We start from the raw sequence: 18,303 nt of genomic DNA, 5'->3' as shown, positions 1-18,303 counted from the left end.
CTTGAACAGCAATCCTCTTGATTTCAGTCTTTTATATTAAAATGCTTTTGTCAGTGAAAAGTAAATTAATAAATTTTCATACTCATCATCCTACATGACATTATGAGACAAAACCAGAAATATACACTGCTTCTACTTTCCAGGAAGTATATGTCTGAAATTGAAAGACCTATTATACCAGGAAGTGTGTGAAAGATACTTTTTGATAAATATAACTTACATACCTCAATAAGTCAATGTAAAACAGGCCAGGATGTAATTAGTAGAATAATGTAAGATTAATTAAGGATGACTTATTTTAAAATAACTGTGGCATCAGATTTCCTATGTCAAAAAAGAATGTAAAAATATATATAGATCAGAACGAATTACTGAATTACTTGTCTAGATAGTAGAAAGTAAAATACAATGGATGCCTGTATTGTGATATTTACAAATAAGTAAACTGGAAGTATATAAGGACATCTTGGCCACATTGTTTGTGGGACCAGAATCTGGATCGGAAACTGATTTCTTAATTCTCTTACTCATTATGCTATACTGTCTTCAGAAAAAGTGAATTTTTGATGTATGAATGGTAAATAATACCAAATATAAAAAAGAAATCAGAGGGGGCTGGGAAGGTGGCTCAGAGGTAGAGTGCTTGCCTTGCATGCCTGAGGCCCTGGGTTCGATTCCTCAGCACCACATAAGCAAAAAAAAAACCCGGAAGTGGTGCTGTGGCTCAAGTAGTAGAGCGCTAGCCTTGAGCTGAAGAGCTGAAGGACAGCGCCCAGGCCCAGAGTACAGGCCTCATGACGAGACCCAAAAAAAAAAATCCTTCCAAAAAAAAAAAAAAGAAGAAATCAAAGAGCCGGGCGCCGGTGGCTCACACCTGTAATCCTAGCTACTCAGGAGGCTGAGATCTGAGGATCGAGGTTCAAAGCCAGCTCGGGCAGGAAAGTCCGTGAAAAATTTATCTCCAATAAACCACCAGAAAACCGGAAGAGGCACTGTAGGCTCAAGTGGTAGAGCACTATCCTTGAGCTGAAGAGTTGAGGGACAGCACTCAAGCCCAGAGTTCAAACCCTACAACCGCAAAAAAAAAGAAAAAAGAAATCAAAGTATACTATTTTACTGACATGTATCTTATTTATAGTTGTATGAAATGTAAAAAAAAAAAAAACTTTTGGATGTACTGTGTTTTAAGTCAGTGACTTACATTTTTAGTAGACAGGTGCTCTACCACTTAAACCACACCCCCAACTTTTTTGCTTTCATTATTATTCTAATAGAGTATATCTCTTTGTGCAGAACAGCCTGCACTGCAGTACTCCTGTTTGCACTTCCATATAGCTGGAATGATAGGTGCCCACCACCACATTCAGCTTTGTTAGTTGAGATGGGTCTTGCAGACATTTTTCCCCAGGTTAGCTTCAAACCATTTCTCCAGATCTCTGCCACCTTAGTGTAGAATTGCAAGCATGAGCCTCCATACATGGCTTCAATTTTTTCCAACTCGGGTCTCATATTATACCCAGACTAGTGTGTACTGGAATCCTATTAATACTTTGCACATAGCTGAGAGGACAGGTTGTGCCACTGCGCTGTTTCTGTTTTTGTTTATTGAGATGGGAACACACAAACATTTTGCCCAAACTGCCCTTGGACTGTGGCCCTCCCTCATCTCTGTCTCCCATGTTGCTAGAAATACAAGTGAGAGCCCCACACCTGGCAGATAAGATAGTTTAGAGACCTACATATTGTTTATTGATGATAAAATGATACACCGCTATGGTTTGCCATTTCCTGGAAATTGTCAAAAGCAGAACCATCACTGCATTATAGTGTTTATTCCCCCTTGATTTGCCGGAATTCTGGCATCTGCTGAACAGTGCTTTATTTGTTTATTGAAAGGAGATGATAGTTATGACTAAATGAAATTGGTCTTCATGAGAATCAGAACTGTCCGGACTATCTTTCATGCTCTTGTTCTTCTCTTTTAGGAAGGCACATCATCTGGAAGCAAGCGCTGGGTTTCACAGTGGGCTAGTCTGGCTGCCAATCATACAAGGCATGATCAAGAAGACAGAATAACTGAATTATCTGCATCTCTTCCTTTAGAAAAGGGTAATTTCCTTTCTTTTCCTTTTCTTTTTTTTCTTTTTTGGTGAGTCATAAATCAATAATTTTTTTAAAAGACTAAATTGGCATAGTAAAAAACAAACTTAAGCAAACATTCATTTATGTTTTATGGGTTTTTTTCTTTGCTGGTTAATTGGAGGTAAAAGTCTCACAGGCTTTCCTTCCTGGGCTGGCTTTAAACTGAGATCCTCCGATCTCTGCCTCTTGAGTAGCTAGGAATGCAGGTGTGAACCGCTGTCACCTAGCTTGCTATTGACAAGTCCTTTTTGTTGTTGTTCAAGACTGGGACTTGAACTTGATGTTTGACTCTTTTTGCTCATTGGCAGGCTCCCTACCACCTGAGCCACACCTCCAACCTCGGCAAAGAATTTTTAACTTAAAATCTAATATAATACTATTCACCCTTTACTTTTAACTTTTTTATCACAATGGGTTCCTTGTTTGTGGCTTTTATATTACAGAGACAGATACTGGTGAATCAGGCATGTCACTGCGAAATACTAGCTCTACAGCTTCTTTGATTAGTCAGGGAGAAAGGAGGAGACGAACTCTTCCCCAGCTTCCAAATGAAGAAAAGGCTGTTGAGAGTGCCAGAACAAAGATGATGACACAGAGGTCAGAGATAGGAGAGAAGCAAGACACAGAGCTGCAGGAGAAAGAGACGCCTACACAGATGCACCGGAAAGACAAACAAGATGCTGATAGAACCCTGAACAAAATGAACCGGACGGTCAATGGTGAAATTCTTCAAAGTGGTGGTGGAGAAAATAAGACCTTGCTTCATCTAGGGAGCTCTCCCGGGAAGGAGAAGAATGAACGTGATTCAGAAGCTTCTTTGGTAAAGCAAACGTTAGCTAAAATCCAGCAACAACAGGAACAGAAGGAGCAGATCCAGTGGACACCTACTAAGCTGTCTCCAAAAAATGTTTCAGGCCCAATAGATAACTGTAGGGAGGAAACTTCTAAACAAGAGTCCCAGCCTCCAGAAAGAATTCCAGGGCTTTCTACAAGCAAAGGAGAAAGGATAATACAAAATGAGAGCAAGAGAAAAAAGGCTGAGGAAATCCTGAAAAGTCAGACTTCGAAGGGAGGAGACAGGAAAGAATCTTCCAAGTCTTTAGTGCGACAAGGGAGCTTCACTATAGAAAAACCTAGCCCAAACATCCCCATAGAACTCATTCCTCATATCAACAAGCAGACGTCATCCACCGCCCCCTCCTTAGCATTAACATCTGCAAGCAGACTGCGAGACAGAAGCGACTCTGCGGAGACCGATTCTAGTATGGACACAACTCTTATTCTGAAAGACACAGAAGCAGTGATGGCTTTTCTAGAAGCTAAATTACGTGAGGATAGTAAAACTGATGAAGGCCCAGATACTCCCAGTTACAACAGAGACAATTCCATCTCCCCAGAGTCCGATGTGGATACAGCCAGTACAATAAGTCTGGTCACTGGAGAGACGGAAAGAAAGTCCACCCAAAAGCGGAAAAGCTTCACCAGCCTATACAAAGATAGGTGTTCCACGAGTTCTCCTTCCAAAGATGTTACAAAATCTTCATCTTCAGGTGTTCGGGAGAAAATTGAAAAGAAAACAAAAAGTCGTTCCACAGATATAGGTTCCAGAGCAGATGGTCGAAAATTTGTACAATCCAGTGGGAGAATAAGGCAGCCTTCAGTAGATTTAACAGATGATGACCAGACGTCCAGTGTGCCTCACTCTGCTATCTCTGATATTATGTCATCTGACCAGGAAACATACTCTTGCAAATCTCATGGAAGGACTCCACTTACCTCCACTGAAGAGCATATACATTCCAAACTGGATGGAAGCAAGGGAACAAAGTCTAAGACTTCTCCAGTAGCACCCAGTTCATCTGGTAAACCCACCACTCTTCCGAGGCCTAGACCTACCAGGACTTCCCTCTTGCGCAGGGCACGGCTTGGTGAGGCTTCCGACAGCGAGCTGGCTGATGCCGACAAGGCATCTGTCGCTTCTGAAGTATCCACCACCAGCTCCACATCCAAACCCCCCACGGGAAGGCGCAGCAGCTCTAGGATTGACCTGCTGGCTCAGCCCCGCAGGACAAGGCTTGGCTCACTATCAGCCCGTAGTGACTCTGAAGCAACACTGTCCAGAAGTAGCGCCTCCTCACGCACTGCAGAAGCCATCATTAGAAGTGGAGCTAGATTAGTGCCGTCTGATAAATTTTCTCCTAGAATTAGAGCTAACAGTATCTCTCGACTATCAGACTCCAAGATCAAAAGTATGACCTCATCTCATGGCTCTTCTTCAGGTAAATTGGATTCAGATTTCTAATAGCATAAGCCTGTTCTGTTTGAATTAATTTCTTCACAGAATAGTCAAAATAAAAGTTAAAATTCAGTTACTCTTCTTCCTCTAAAAATAATGTTTAGTGGATAGAAAATTCCAAAGTAATTACACTTCCAAAAGTACTCGGGCCGAATCATTGAACTGAGTCAGGAGTTTCACTTTTCCATTTGGTAACAGGTGGATTTATGTGTCACAATTGGATTAGGACTTAAATAGTTTACACAATAGAAATTAATGTACTTCTAAAATCAGGTACTTCAAAGCCCTTACAGACCTGAAGAGAAACACAATATACTGGCTTTTAAGAGATAGATAACAATGTTTTTCTTTTATTATCTATTTATTTTGAAGTGTCTTCTGTACTTACACATTTGAAGTTTATGATTGAATAGGTGAATACTACCTCCTATTTCATTGGAAGATGGCATCATAGGTACTTGTGAACATTCTCACAAGTATCTATTACTGTATCATTTCATTGTAGTAATTAACTGTAAATGAGTATAATGACTACAGAAACTACTTACTGACACCCAGAATCTAACTGCTGTTGGTGTATTTGTCTGTTTATATGCTTCATACTCAGTCACATTGGTGACTATAGTAGTTAGGTAGAGACTTATGTGCATCCTGTAAGCATGCTCTTATTACTTCATAAACAGCTTTGTTTACGGGTGTGGCTATAAAAGGCCAGTGGAAATCCACCTGTTACAAAACGGGAGATTTATCATTATTTTCAGTCAGCATCCCAAGTGCCCAGTCTAGAATTAAGAGTAGAGGGAAAGTTGGTATATAATTTTATCTTTTATTTTTGTTTGATATACATCTACCACAACATAGCCTACAAGACTCAAAACTAAAGGTAATTTGGAATATGTATTTTTTTCTACTTTCTGTTCCTCCTCTTCTTCACTGCTGCTTTCCTCCACCTTTACTTCTCTGTTGGCTAGTAGGTTTAGTAATGGTAGCCACAGTCTATGGTAGGAGTGGATACAGCTGAAACAGGAGAATATATAATTGTGGACTTTTTAATTACTTTAACCCTTGTTTCTACATGTCGAGCTTTGATTGGTTTTTTAAATTTTTATTGCCAAGTATCTGAAGACAGTGTTTTGGTTTGTGTTTATTTAGTACTGTTTTCTTTGTTTCTTATGGCTTTACTACCTCTTCAATTCACATTCCCTTTGTGCTGAGTTTTATGGTGTGTAAGTGTAAATTTCTCCTGCCTCACTGTTTGGTTTATCACTCTATCTCCATTCCAGTGCATTAAAATATTCAATATTCTTCCATCCTATCATAAACAGTATCATAAATTGTTTGATACCAAGTAGTGTAGAGTAGTTCTTCCTTCTATGCCGCGTGACTAGCTCTTACCACATGAGTGAACTAGTTTTATTCCTTATTGTTTAGTGTAAGACTGCTTTGGCAAGTTAGGGAACCCATAAGATACCATATTACTTACATAGACAAATTAATTTTATATTCCACTTTGATCAGAAATTAATAAATTTTATGTGTCCAAAAAGCAGCTTGAATTCCTTAATAAAATTCCTTAGAGAAAATAGAGATGCAATATATTTATGAAAGTATATAAATAATGTATTAGTCGTATATAAAGTAATTGCAGTCACAGAATTTAAGAAGTAGAAAGAGCATTTCCTTTAGAGACCAGGACATGAACTGTCTCTGTCCAGATGGCACGGACAAGCAGAATGAGAGTCCAGACCCTTTTGACATTGCCAGTTTCTGGAAGACAGCGTAAATCTGTTGGATTTCCAAAGTATACATAAGGTCAATGTACAATATCACAGTTTTGTATTATTCATTAAAATTTTTTGCAAGTGCTATTTTACCTAGATTGTATCCTGTATTCCACTCTGGGCCTAAAGCCACATTATGATTGTGGAGAATAAATTCAGATTCTCTTAAGGTGTCCATTTATTATAGTATTCTATCTGATCAAGAAAGATAGTGACCATAATCTTTCAGTTAATGGGGAAAATACTATAGTAGCTGTATATACGAGGTAGTATATATAAGGTAATTAGGTGTCTTTGACAGTTGGCATTTCTAATGTCCTAAGATAGTTATAATCTTTAATGGAAAAATTAAAATCCTTAGTTTTTGAAATAGGATTTAAAAGAATAGTATTTTAAACTGTATATTCTACAACATTAACAAAAGTTTTTATAGGAATATATATATATATATATATATATATATATATATATATATATATATATATATGATAAAAATTGATCACTGGAAAGTCTGACTTGCCAACATTATGTTGAGTCCTTGTAGGAGGTTTCACAAATTGCCCCTACCTCCAAATTCTTTTTTTTGAGGGGGGGCGGTGGGGCAAGGGTCCAGTCGTGGGGCTTGAACTCTGGGCCTGGGCGCTGTCGCTCAGCTCTTCAGCTCAAGGCTAGCACTCTACCACTTGAGCCACAGCGCCACTTCCGGCTTTTATCTTTTTGCTTATGTGGTGCTGAGGAATCGAACCCAGGACCTCATGCGTGCAAGGCAAGCGCTCTACCACTGAGCCACCTTCCCAGCCCCATACCTCCAAATTCTTTCAGTGATACTTTTTCAATATTACTACAGTAGAAATGTCCCTACAATATTTATTTAGAATAGCATGTTTATAATTATGGACCTTGAGTAGCCAAAACAAAGATTTTCTTGGGTTATGTATTAAATGCACACTTTAGAAAGTAAGAACATGTTGATATCTTTAGAAGATGTTTTAGAGGCAGATACTGGTGGCTCATGCCTGTAATCCTAGTTCTCAGGAGGCTGAGATCTGAGGATTACGATTCAAAGCCAACCCAGGCAGTAAAGTCTGTGAGACTCTTATCTCCAGTTAACCATCAGAAAACTGGACGTGGGGCTGTGGCTCAAGTGGTAGAACACTCCTTTAGCTAAAGAGCTCCGTGATAACGCCTAGGCCCAGAGTTCAAGCCCCAGGACCAACCAAAACAAAAAAAAAGTTTTAGAATATTTCACCCTCTCATTTTACCCTAAATGAAATTATAAAGATGTCCTCCAATTTTTAAAATATACTTTCTTCTTTTGGCTTTGAAAGATAATTATAGATGTACTCATATTCTTACAGACTTCTAAGTAGATCTGTAAAACTAGGTGGAGCCAGATGCCTGTGACTCACTCCTGTAATACTACCTACTCAGGATGTTGACATCTAGAGATTGCAGTTCAAAGCCAACATAGGCAGAAAAGGCCTTGAGATGCCAGGTTGTAGTGCTCAAGTAGAGCACCAGCCATGAGCAAGTAAGCCAACTGAGAGTAGGAGGCACTGAGTTCAAGGCCCAGTACTAGAACACAAAAAAGTATAGAGACAGTAAATATTTTTGTTGTTGTTGTCTTTGTTTTTTACTGTTCTTCCTCAAAATTCTTAATTGTTTTATAAATTTGGGGACTTATATTATTAAAAGTTCATTTGAATGTGGCTATATAAGATATACTGTCTTTTGATGGTTAGGATGTGGTACTCAATTTCTCATTCTGCTTTTATGTATTCTGCCACACATGAAATTCACCTGCTATTGATTGATGCTGTTCTTTCTAATTTACCCTGTTTTCACCAATCATACTTCTTTATGTTTTCATTTAATCTGCAGCTTAGTAAAACTGATGTTATTGGGGTTTTGTTTCCAAAACAGTTTTCAATTGTAAATATGTCGACTATAGCTTCAAATTATAAAACAGGATATATGAGCTAATAAAAATGATCCCTTTAGAAGTGGAGCTGTGGCTCAAAGTGGTAGAGCACTAGCCTTGAGCAGAAGAGCTCAGGGACAGTGCCCAGGCCCTGAGTTGGGGTCCCCTACGACTGACAAAAAAAATGCTTTTCTTGTTTATAAGGTATTAAAATAAACATACATTTAGTATTTAATGAAATGCCCTATTGCAAAGTAAAAACTTATTCACCATATTTTTAATCTCTTGCTCTGATTTACAGAATTTTTTATAAAATTGTTACAAGTGTCAAAATAACTTCAATTTATGAGAGTTTTCATATGTATGGAAATGAGTAAATTTCTACCATAGTAAAGGTATTATCTATGTAATGTATCTCAAAATGTTAAAATCCAAACTTGTATTTTAGTCTGACTTAAAAAAATCTGTAATTAATTACCTAGAGTTCTTTATATGTTTGCACATATTTCCATAGAGTTTTCCATAAGTTTTTTTGCATATGCTCATTATTATAAGCCATAAATCTAGACCTAGACCCCCAGAGTTACAAGGAGAATTAAGAATGAGAACAATTGGGTTGGCCCTAATTTATGGCATATTCTTGCTATTGATTTCTCTAATGTATAAGCTAATTCAGAGAGTACCAACCAAAAAAAATTTGTTGGAAGAAAAAGTCTAGTGGAAAAGGACAAGGGAATTGTGACTTGACCAATCTGCTGTGCAACTTAGATCAAGGTCCTGAGTATATGGCTATAGACAGACACATGGAGAGAGAAGAAAAGTCTTCTAGTATTAGTAGCATTTGGAATTTACAGCAAATATCCAAGTTTTGTCACTTAAAATACCAAAAGCATCTCAGGCTGCTTCTCACCTTGAGGAAAACAACCATGTTACATCCAGAAACTCATAACTTTAGGAATACTTAATAAGTTCTAGGCATTGTGGCTTACATTTAATTGTAACTATTCAGGAGGCTGAGATCTGAGAATTGAGAGTCAAAGCCAGCCTGGGCAGAAACATTGGTGTGACTTAGCTCCAATTAATCACCAAAAAGTCAGAAATGGAATTGTGGTTCAAGTGATAGAGCTCTAACCTTGAGCAGAAAAAGCTAAGGGACAACCTAGGTCCTAAGTTCAAGCCCCAATACTGCCATATAGAAAGAATACTTATTAAATATTTGCTAGTCAGACACTTCACTAATGAAACTACTATATGTTAATGAATTACATGTTTCCTGCCCTTGTTTACCATGAATTAGTCATCTCTGGGTTTTTTACCTCTACTTATGCTTCACAAATTGGCATATGTTTGGCTCTCATTTCAATAGTAGTAAAATGTCTACATAATTGTCTTCTGATTTTTCAAATGTGTCAGCAGTACCATTTTTCAGTGTCCTAACCTAAAATAAGAAAGTGTGAACCACTTTCTTTCATGTGATTATTCACAGTGTCTCCTGTGCCTAAGTGTCAGTGATCGTGAAAGCAGCTTGCAGTTGCACTCTATAGCTTCTTACTCCATTGTCTATTCTGACCATGTGCTTTCAGTGACCAGCAGCAGGAAGTTTTACTGAAGATGCTTTGTTGTTTTGTTGTTTTTTTTTTACCATATAAAAAGCTTTTTTCCAACCATAGCATAACAGGATGTTGAATGACAGAGGTAATGTTTTTTTTTTTTCCTGCCATAAAGGCATAATTTCCACCACAGGAATTATGCACATGTATCTGTTGTGAAAAGAGAGTTTTACCATCTCCGTGTTGGAAGTCCATGTGGCATGAGGAAGTCTTTTCCCCAGTTTTTATTTTTGTTAGTGTTGGTGTTGTTGCTGTCCTTCTTATAACATCCATATTTTCACTCAAATGAGAATATTTACAATTGATTAGAGCTTGCTTAGTAGTTCATCATCAGTGAACTTCCCATCTGAGTGTCTGTTCACTACACTATAGAAAACAGTCTTTCAGTTGTTTTTAATTATTTGTTGTATCTTTAAGGAGTAGTGGACTTATGGTTTATGTGAGGTATGTGTGTCAGTTACTGGCAACTGTGCTGTGTGTGCACTCATTGTGGTTATGATATCATGATACTTATTTTATCTCCTTTAAATGATAATATAATAATTCTTTTTTTAATAATTAAACTAATTTAGTAAATTCAAGATGGAGGCGCTTTCCTACTGATTATGCTTCCACCTCAGAAGATGAATTTGGATCAAACCGTAATTCCCCTAAACATACTCGTCTACGTACTTCTCCAGCCCTGAAAACCACTCGCTTGCAGAGCGCTGGATCAGCAATGCCTGCTAGTTCTTCATTCAAGCACCGAATTAAAGAACAGGAAGACTACATCCGTGATTGGACTGCTCATCGAGAAGAGATAGCCAGGTTGGTTCCCATCAATACTTATTTCAACAAGATTCGCTTTTGCTTGACTTGTACTACTAATAAGCATTCTGGGGTGCACAGGTATGAAAAACTCAGTTTTATCTGGAGAATTACTTGCCATCAGCTTTTTTCCTTTGTTTTAAAATTTTCCTTTTTTTTCCATTTATTTAAATGGCTGTGCTACCAACACACTATAAAACACATTGTTGTAGAATTAACTGGTTTTGTTTCTTTCCCCCTTAAAATTTCTAATAGAGATGATGATGAGCAAATTTAAGTTTTGAAAAGTAGTATCAGCTCTACCTAATTAAGAATTCTACAGGAAGCTGATCTCTTTTAACTTCAAAGGAAGTAATCATCTGTAAGATATGTTGCTATTATTCTCTTGGGAAACGTAGAGTAAATAAATTTTCCCTTTGTTTTTGTACTTTGTTTTTGTTGTTGTTAAGAGCGGAGTCTCTCTCTAGCCCAGGTTGCCCTCAGACTCACACACAGCTTCCATTATACTTGGATGAGTTAAGTATAATTAGCTCAACCCTTTAATAAAGGAAGATATGAGTATTTTGAGTATTAGATGACTTTGATATAACTTTTAGATTGCATACAAAAAGTAAAATTCATGCTGCACATCTGATTAGGTAGTAACTTATTTTGGTTGAACATTAAAGAGCAGTTAGGGCCAGATACCAGTGGCTCATACCTGTAATCGCTAGCTACGCAGGAGGCTGAGATCTGAGGATCGTGGTTCAAAGCCAGCCCAGGCAGGAAAGTCCATGATTCTCTTATCTCCAATTAAGGACCAGATGACCAGAAGTAGTGTGGTGGCTCCAAGTGGTACAGCACTAGCCTTGAGCTGCCAGAACTCAGGGACAGCACTCAGGCCCAGAATTCAAGCCCCACAACCAACCAAAAAATAAATAAATAAATAAATATAATGTGTGTTTGTCTTTGTTTAATTTGTAACAAAGCCTTACAGACAGATGTGAACAGTAAATCCACTTTGCAACCCAGAACTTATTGTTGAGTAAGAGATTTTGTAAGAAGGAATCTGATTCCTACAATAGTTGGCAATGTGAGGGTTTGTTCTCATACGGGTAGGCTCTGAGAATAAAGTTGATGTAAAAGCTAAAAATATAAAATAAAGATCAGTTATAATCAAACTGAAGTAAATCATAGTTCAAACATAAGACTTGAATTTAATATTTGTGGGATACTAAACTTACTTTGGTGTGTCATATGTTACTAAGCATTTTTGTTGCATATATGCTAAAATTACTTCTTCCTTTAGGATATTAAGTTTAATTCTTTTTTTTTTTTTAATTTTATTTTATTTTATTTGAGAACATACTGTACAGAGGGGTTACAGTTACATGGGCAGGATAATGCATACATTTCTTACCAAGCATTGCAGCCTCCTCCTTTGTTTACCCTTCACCTCCCTTCCCAGCCTCCCCCCTCCACCCCACCCAATTAAGTTTAATTCTTGACAGTATTAATAAACATGCATATGATAATAATCCACAAAGCCGGGCGCCAGTGGCTCATGCCTGTAATCCTAGCTACTCAGGAGGCTGAGATCTGAGGATCATGGTTCAAAGCCAGCCCGGGCAGGAAACTCCGTGAGACTCTTTATCTCCAATAAACCACTAGAAAACCGGAAGTGGTGCTATGGCTTAAGCGGAAGAGCGCTTGCCTTGAGCTGAAGAGCACACGGACAGCACCCAATCCCCCAACAAACAAACAAACAAATAAATAAATAAATAATCCACAAATGGGTTTACAAACTTTTACTGTAGTTCAATGATGTTTTGTCTTTTTGTTGACATCTGTGAATTATTTTTTTTCTGGCCCATTAATTTAAAGTAGGCTTTAGTCCCTTTATGTTTTAGGACTATGCACTTGCACTCTCTACTTTTGAGAAAACTTAACCTTCTAATCTCTTTGTGCCATTTTAAATATCTTTGTTTTATTAAACAAATGGATCCTTAAGGAATTCACTGAAACTTTTTATGTCAGTTGCTGTAGTTAGAAAAAAGGCTTCAAGGAAGTGGCACTGTGGCTCAAGTGGTAGAGCTAAAGAGCTCAGGGACAGCACCCAGGCCCAGAGTTCAATCCCCACAACTGACCAAGAAAAGAAAGGAAAAAAGCCTCCAAGATCTGTAGATCATCATGGACCCACAAAATGCTTGTAGAGAAAAACCTACCACATTTTCTGTTCTGGTCATAATTGGCTATAATTAGCCTTTTCTCTTTCCCATGAGGAAATGTCCAGTTACATAAGGTCAAGGAAGGCCCAGAAAACGAGACTCTATGTCTCTTCTCAGCCCACCTCTGTGGGCTCTAGTAAGAAGAATTAATGGCCTTGTTCTCCTGGGAAAGTGCACAAAGGCATGGAATGAGTAGCGGCCAAAAACACTTTTTCCCTTGGTTTCATTTTGCTCTGTGTGCGGTACCACTGCCTTCCTTATGTGTTACCTGTCTGCAGGGCTCCAGAACACAGCTGGGCAGCCTAATGCTGCCTATCCTGCCTCACCCCCTTTCTTTGCCGGTAGTAACTTTTAGAATCTTAATTTTTCAAGCCACATATTATAGCACCATAGAACTGGTTTTTTTTTCCCATGGATAACGGGAAAAGTATGAAGAATACAGTATAAAAGGAAAGGAAGTCAATGTTGATTGTTTACATTTTTATTGGGTAGTAGATAAGTTAGCATGATGTGAGAAAAATTATTTTCAAATACTGTAAATCATAAACTAAAAAATGTGAAATCTATTCTGTACAATTTTTTCTATATACATACATGATTGAAAGATAAGCCAGTGTGTAATATTTTATCTTTATGAGTTGAGAGCATTATTTGCAAAAGTTGTAACCTGTTTTTGAATACCAATACGGAACTGTTTTTAATTAAATTTACTTGTATATAAGAGATTGATTGATCACACACACATATGCACACACATTCCTGGTCAACTACATATATACATTACATATACATATACTTAAACATATACACACACAGAGTTCCCCATCAACTCAACAGAGAATTTTTAAGCACTCCAATAGTGCTTAGCCTCAGACCATGAAGATGACTTCAGTGTGAATATATTTAGTAGGGCTGGGAAGGTGGCTCAGTGGTAGAGTGCTTGTCTTGCATGCATGAGGCTCTGGGTTCGATTCCTCAGCACCACATAAGCAAAAAGAAAAAAGCCGGAAATGACGCTGTGGCTTAAGTGGTAGAGCGCTAGCCTTGAGCTGAAGAGCTGAGGGACAGCGCCCAGGCCCAGAGTTCAGGCCCCACGACCGGACCCCCCCCCCCCAAAAAAAAAAGAATATATTTAGTAGAGTCCAAGGTGTGTGTCTGATGTGTCCTTGTGTTGTTATAGGTCAGAGATTTGAAATATATCATGTTTTGCTTAAACAAAGAAGTACAAAGATCGTTACTAGATGAGCTAACTAATGCTAGCACAAAGCTGGCCAAGTAGTAGGAGCTGCTGAGTGCCAAGTCATGGGTGTGCATATTTTGTGTGCTTGGTGGGGGCTTTGAAGAATGTGAAGAGCAAGATAACTTCAAATCTGCATTAAAGAGCACTAACTGTGAAGGCAATGTTAGTACTGTCAGAGAAAAGAGAGCTTATTATAGATAGACTCATGATTTTTATCAATTACAGACTTATATCTGTAATCTTAGCTACTTAGGAGGCTGAGATAGGAGGATCATGGTTTGAAGCCAGCCAGAGCAATAAAGTATAAGACTCTTAATCTCCAGTTAACTACCACAATGCAAAAATAGAGATGTATTACAAAGGAAGCAAATATAGCCACGAGTGAAAAGGTTGTGTTCTTTTATAATTTGTTCCTTCAGCAGAATTGGAAGGACTGGATAGTCAGATGATAGAGTCTCCTGTAGGCAGTGTAGTCTGTGCATGATGTTAAGTGCCTGAAGCCATGTGCCCCTTGCTCTCAGGGAGGAAAATGCAGGGAGACATCTAGAGTGCTTCTGAATGCATAAACAAAATACTTAGAGCTCTAATTAAATGCAAATAATCCAGTTACCAAATTATTTCAGGTATTAATATAGCATAGGGTCCCTTATAAACATATTTAATAAGACAGTATTGCAAGTTTAATGACTTTAGTAATTTTGAAGAATTGATGGACTTTAGTAATTTTGAAGAACTGATGGCCACAATGAAGTCTGGGAAACCTCTAGCAGCTATAATGTTATTTCTCTGGATCATAAAAATCACCAGTCTCGCTACTACCCCTGGAGTTTATTCCTGAATTTATCATTGAAACAACTCAGTTACTGACAGGTTAGTGAAAATAGGATGGCTTCTTCTCATCCTGGTTCAGAAACTTCTTGAATTCTCTCAGATCCCTCCCTGTGATGACATCATTAGTCATTAACACATGTTGTATATATGTAAAGGCCTATCTCTACTTCAGAGTGTCAGGGTGTTATCTTGTAGACTATTCAGAATGTAGTTTTCATTAACATTAATTTCAGGACTTAAGGTCTAAGACTTTTTAGTACCAAAATAGTTAAGACCACTTCCAGAGAACCATGAGTCGTGATTATATACAGCTTCCAGAAGTAGTTCTGCAATGATTGTGTTTCTAGAGCTGGTATTTAATTGGAATTAAACTTCTTTCCTAAAATGACCACCAGGATCAGCCAAGATCTCGCTCTCATCGCTCGGGAGATCAACGACGTGGCGGGGGAGATCGACTCGGTGACGTCGTCGGGCACGGCCCCCAGCACCACAGTAAGCACTGCTGCCACCACCCCCGGTTCTGCCATAGACACTAGAGAAGAGGTAGGAGATCTTCATGGAGAGATGCATAAGGTTCTTCCTTTTCTTTATTTCTTTTGCTTTTCGCTTTTTGCTTAAGTTCTTTTACTTCTGTCTACCCCTCCTGTCTGCACGAGTCTCGCATTTTCCAACTCGATTTAGCAAAATCGTTTGGTGTTTATAACAAGAAGTAAAGGCTAAAAGGCTAACATTTGGTCTACTACTAACCTAAAGATAGAAAGCCATTCCATATATGCACTTTGCCTGCTTATTCCTGGTCCATAACTATCCTTGAAATGTGAATATACATGGTGTCTGAAAAGCACACCAAAATCTGACAAATTAGTGCATAAAGGGTCAGTAAACTTTGACTATGATAACACCCAGTTCTCTTTGCTGGTTCACAAGGCAATATATCTTAAGCACTAAGTGAAAAAAATTACAGTTTTCAATACTTTAAATACTAGCATATACACACAAAGGTATTTTATAACAATGTATGTGTACATACATATATAAATTCTCGGAGTATTTCTGTAAACTATGGGACATAAGTTATCACAGTAGACTGTTGACCAGCCCACATCAAGGCCTTGTGCAGTAAAATTTCAAGTGGCACTGTCTGCATAGCATTGTTCCAGAAAGTGCCTACAACATACCAAGCTCATGGAACAGTGGTCTCTTGTTCCTTGATATCAATAGAGGATTGGTTCCAGAATCTCCCTTCTCTCCTTACAAATAGAAAAATCTAAGGAAACTCAATCTCTTACAGAAAATGATTTAGTCACCTATCCAATTTATGTGCGACCTTCCACACTATACTAAGGCAATGTGATAACTATTGCTGGAGAATGACAGAGAAAGTTCTATGAATATTCATAGTTTCCACTGTACTTTCTGGCCATGTTGTCTATTTTGATCTGGGCTGAAATGCAACCAAAGAATTGACATGTAAAAGAATTAGAAGGTCTAGAAGCATAGCGCAAGTGGTAGAACACTTGCCAAAAGTGTGCCAGGTATGAATGAGCAAGCCTCTAATCCCAGTGTTTGTGAATTCAAGGCCAGCATAGCAAAACCCTGTCTTAAACAAAACAACAGCAACAAAATTGATGTACAGATGAATGAATTTATTTTCATATGATGTAAAAAGTGGAAATTCATGTTTATGGTTTTCAGTGATTGAAAAAATAGAAAGTAATAAATCATACCATGAAAATTGTATGAAATTCACATTTCAGGGTCCATAGCTGAAGTTCTTTTTTAATTACATTTGGCACAGTCATCTGGTTAACCATTGACTGGAGCGGAGGTGAGACCACGGCTGCATGGCTGCAAGGCCTATAAGATACTTACTGTCCACTCACAAAAACATCTGCCAGCCCTTGAGCTTGGTGGCTCACTTCCTTAGTCTTATTAAATAATATTCAAAGTAGTAGCCAAAAACAGCTAGCCTTGTTGATGTTTAATTCTGGTAAACTGTTTTTCTTCCGTTGCTTTTTGTCACATTTCTTCTTTCATGTAATTCTCTAATAATCACTTTTTTGTCTTTTTCTTTCATATGTTGTCTAACTTAATAAATGATATTTCATCAGTCTGTGTAGAGTTTTGTTACCACCTGATCAATTGTAACTGTAAATGAAATCATCCTTATTGGTTAAAAAACCTTGGTGGCAAGACATACACAGGTGTCTGGTACATTTAAAATGATGGTATTATTTTCTGTTTTCTAACTAAAGTTTCCCTAACATGGTTAACATCCACCCAGACCCAGTAAGATTATGAAGCATTTCATTCACTAGAGTCCATTTCCCTTTCTGTTAGTGTTTCACCCCTCTTCAGTAAACCTGGCTTACTTAGTCTAAATGGTGTCTTATTGGCACTTCAGGATATGGTAGCGTATTTTTACTGGCGTATGGTTTCTGTATCATTATTTAACTAAAGAACAAAATACTTGTTTTTCCTTTTGTAAACTTAATTAGAATATGCAATATATGTATCCTTTTGAAGAAATTTGACACTTGGATTTGGATTGGACAAAACAAAATAGGAAACTAAAAAAGTAATACTACTTTGTAAGACAGCATGAGTAAGTGTTCATCTACATGGCTTAGGTATTTTCTTGGTAGCATCTCTTTTTCAGTTGAAAAAAACTCTTATTCATGAAAGAATTGAATTTAGCCTAGTTGTACATGTTGGATTCTGAAAATAAAATCAATGTAGATGAGCATCTGTTTTATTAAGGATTTACTTTGAAATGCTTATTAAAAATTAATTGGTTTATTGAAGATATCCTGTTTCTGTTACTATAGAAATGGAGTAACTTCTGTCACATCATAAAAATTATATTAGTGTCTAAACTCTTCATAGTTATCCTGTTCTCATAAGGGTCTGCTTTTGTCTCATTAGTTGGTTGATCGTGTTTTTGACGAAAGTCTCAACTTCAGAAAAATCCCTCCATTAGTTCATTCTAAAACTCCAGAAGGAAACAATGGTCGGTGTGGTGATTCGAGATCTCAGCCAGTAGAGCCTCCTGATCACCTCACAATTACCAGACGGAGAACCTGGAGCAGAGATGAAGTAAGTCAGCCACTAACCTTAAGCGGCAAAGGAATCATGTCTGGGAAGTGGGCTGAGGAGAAGAAAGTGGTTACCTTGTAGATAGAAGGTACTGCATCCACATATCACATCATATACATATATATGTGTATATACACATATATATGAATATATATATATATAAGCATTCTAATAGGAGATAATGTCTTAAATGACATAATTTTTCACTTTAAAACATTGATAAATTTATATATATATATATAAATAAGGACTTTTATCTATCAAAAAAAAAAACAACTTTGGCTTACACCTGTAATCCCAGCTACCCAGGATGTTGAGATCTAAAGATCAAGGTTCCAGGCCAGCCCAGGCAGTAAAGTCCATAAGGACTCT

At 37.7% G+C, this 18,303-nt stretch overlaps 1 protein-coding gene and 1 non-coding gene across 8 annotated transcripts in view; both read left to right on the top strand.

Annotated features, from left to right (window-relative positions):
- The window catches only part of Cep170 (centrosomal protein 170), a 92,216-nt gene that overhangs the window by 64,377 nt on the left and 9,536 nt on the right, over positions 1-18,303 (top strand). For 2 of the 7 annotated variants that reach the window (XM_042701215.1, XM_042701219.1), the window contains 5 exons: positions 1,986-2,109; positions 2,586-4,421; positions 10,431-10,557; positions 15,231-15,408; positions 17,761-17,931. In XM_042701215.1, the coding sequence (XP_042557149.1) occupies positions 1,986-2,109; positions 2,586-4,421; positions 10,431-10,557; positions 15,231-15,408; positions 17,761-17,931 (2,436 nt within the window). Of the gene's footprint in view, positions 1-1,985; positions 2,110-2,585; positions 4,422-10,322; positions 10,558-15,230; positions 15,409-17,760; positions 17,932-18,303 lie in introns of all 7 variants that reach the window. The other 5 variants (XM_042701213.1, XM_042701217.1, XM_042701212.1 and 2 more) reach the window with 3 other exon arrangements.
- Positions 11,488-11,608, top strand: LOC122126792. The gene has a single exon (XR_006151008.1). It is a non-coding gene; the product is annotated as a small nucleolar RNA SNORA40 (small nucleolar RNA).

Source organism: Dipodomys spectabilis, unplaced genomic scaffold, assembly GCF_019054845.1.
Source record: "Dipodomys spectabilis isolate Male_0828 unplaced genomic scaffold, ASM1905484v1 ptg000288l, whole genome shotgun sequence".
Lineage (NCBI taxonomy): Eukaryota > Metazoa > Chordata > Mammalia > Rodentia > Heteromyidae > Dipodomys > Dipodomys spectabilis.
Note: the sequence above shows the minus strand (reverse complement) of the source record. Positions and strands in the feature narration are given on the sequence as shown.